Here is a 2,147-nt window from a genome sequence, read left to right on the forward strand (position 1 = left end):
ACAATATACTATAATAAAAGTTATACAAATGTGGTCTCTCTCTCTCAAAAATACCTTAATATTTTCAGACCATGGTTGACCACACGTAACTGAAACCACAGAAAGTGAAACTGTGGATAAGGGGGGGCCTACTGTAGCTGGCACATGGTACAAGGGCAACAAGTGTTGAACTGAATTACTATGATTAAGCAAATGACTCAAGGGTTCAACACAAACTGTAGTGCTGGAAAGTTATTACCAGGGCAAAGTCAGCATTTAGGGCTACAAAATGGTTAATGATTTACCTGGTTATGTTTCCAAGAAGCCTCTTTCTGCTGTTCTGTCTCACGTGCTGCAGCCTCTACAAATTGCACACACCGTTTGGCATCAGCCAGTTGGCGTTCTTTCTGCCGTACCACCCTCTGGAGCTTCTGTATCTCAAGCTGGCTACAGAATAAAGCACTCTGAAGATCAAGCACAGCCACCTGTTGCTGAGCTGGAGAAGCACCCTCTGAGCTCTGAAAAGAGAGTAGAAATCATCATAACCGGGAGAGCAAGCACTGAGCACCTGTGAAGACAAAATCAAGACTACAACCAAGAATGGCATATCTCCAACTGGACTCTCCTCCTATCCTATGTGACCCCCACGCACATGAAGTTGTCCAAGCTGGCTTTGGTGCAGCATTTCTCGAAGCTTTGCCATTGTGTCATTTTGACCTTCAATCACCTGGTACAACTCCTCAGTCTGAAAATGAGAGAGGGAATACCAAACATGTTAGCAAACTAAATACAAATTCCATTATCTCACTTGTACAGATTTTACTAACAGGACTATTCCGAAATACCAATTTAGATTAAGCTACAATTGCTCCAGGCTAAGATTTGTTAGTCTGATAATATCCATTTTTATAAAACATAAAATACTCGTCTACTTTGATGGGACCAATTATTTCCTCACAAGTCCTTGATGGCCAAATATTTTACCTCACTTTCCCTGCTTTTCAGGGTTTCCTTGAGGCTCTGAATTGTACCATCTTGCTTCTGAGATGACTCCTGAGCAAACTTCAGTTCACAGCTCATTTCATTAAGTTTCTCTTGAAGAATCTGAATTCAGCAAAGAAAAGCAGTTTTTTAGGTCAATGATTCCTTTTAACCTCAAATGCAACCATAAAGTCTTTCTTCAAATCTAGGGTTTTCTTCAAATCTAGGGTTTAAAGGATTCCTTAGGGAATATTATCTTGTTATTTTTTTTCCCACATATAGTAATCATTAAAGTCCTAAGTAAATTAGCAAGAAAAACTAGCCATAAAAATGAAATACTTCCTTCAATACTCAATTGCCTCAATTCTCACGCACTGGGCTTTCTCTATGATGGCAGCCATACTAGGCACTTGTCCATATGGGTCACTGAGGATCCCTTACACAAAGATCGAGGAGTTTCTGCTATCTAGTGTAGGATAGGACACTACAAGGGGACACCAGGCCAGAAGTTCAGCATCCCAAACTGTGGCAACTTTCATCTAAACAGATACTAAAATCCATGAGCTATCAAGGGGCAACAAGGTAGGTTGAAATAAAAAACAAACCTCCTGTCTCAGTGTCTCTTACAGTTAAAGACTGCAAGCAAGTTTTAATCGCATACCTGAAAAGCACTAGAAATTATGATCTGTGCAGAGTAAGCTAGAATCTTGATGAGCAATAAAGGGAAGACCTATACTTTTAAATGAAATATTCCCTAGAGCACCAGGAGTACACAGTATTCATCTCCCACGTCCTACGCAGGTTAACACTCAGGCTAGAGCCAGTCACATACTCAGGAAAACCCTGTCATCTCCAAGGGTATAGTACTGATCATACCTTGTTGGTGGCTTCTGTTTGCTGGATTTTTTCCTGGAATTCTGCCAAGCGGGAATCAGGTACAGACTGATGAGTTATAATGGTCTCATTTGAATTCAACTTTTGTTGTTTGAGTAACTCTTCGGTTATGGGCTAGGAAGAAACAGCAAGATAAGTAAGTTGAGTTAAACACAGATGACAACAAATCTTATATTTATCTTCAAATGTCTGTGGCATCTTTTGCTAGAGATTTAAAAAACTAGAGTTGTTACATGAATTATCAGCATGAATTCCTGAAGACAGACCTGTTCCTTATTAAGAGCACTGATTCA

General features: G+C 39.9%; 1 protein-coding gene across 1 annotated transcript in view; it reads right to left on the minus strand.

Moving 5' to 3' along the window:
* Window positions 1-284: 284 nt before the first annotated feature.
* LOC105819661 (myomegalin-like) overlaps window positions 285-2,147 on the minus strand; it is a gene marked incomplete at both ends in the record, with an annotated part of 4,041 nt that continues 2,178 nt past the window's right edge. Inside the window, 4 exon segments of the mRNA XM_012655961.1 lie at window positions 285-497; window positions 632-724; window positions 964-1,083; window positions 1,837-2,058. Of these exon segments, the coding sequence (XP_012511415.1) occupies window positions 285-497; window positions 632-724; window positions 964-1,083; window positions 1,837-2,058 (648 nt within the window).

Source organism: Propithecus coquereli, unplaced genomic scaffold (genome assembly GCF_000956105.1).
Source record: "Propithecus coquereli isolate 6110/MARCELLA unplaced genomic scaffold, Pcoq_1.0 Scaffold4951, whole genome shotgun sequence".
Classification (NCBI taxonomy): domain Eukaryota; kingdom Metazoa; phylum Chordata; class Mammalia; order Primates; family Indriidae; genus Propithecus; species Propithecus coquereli.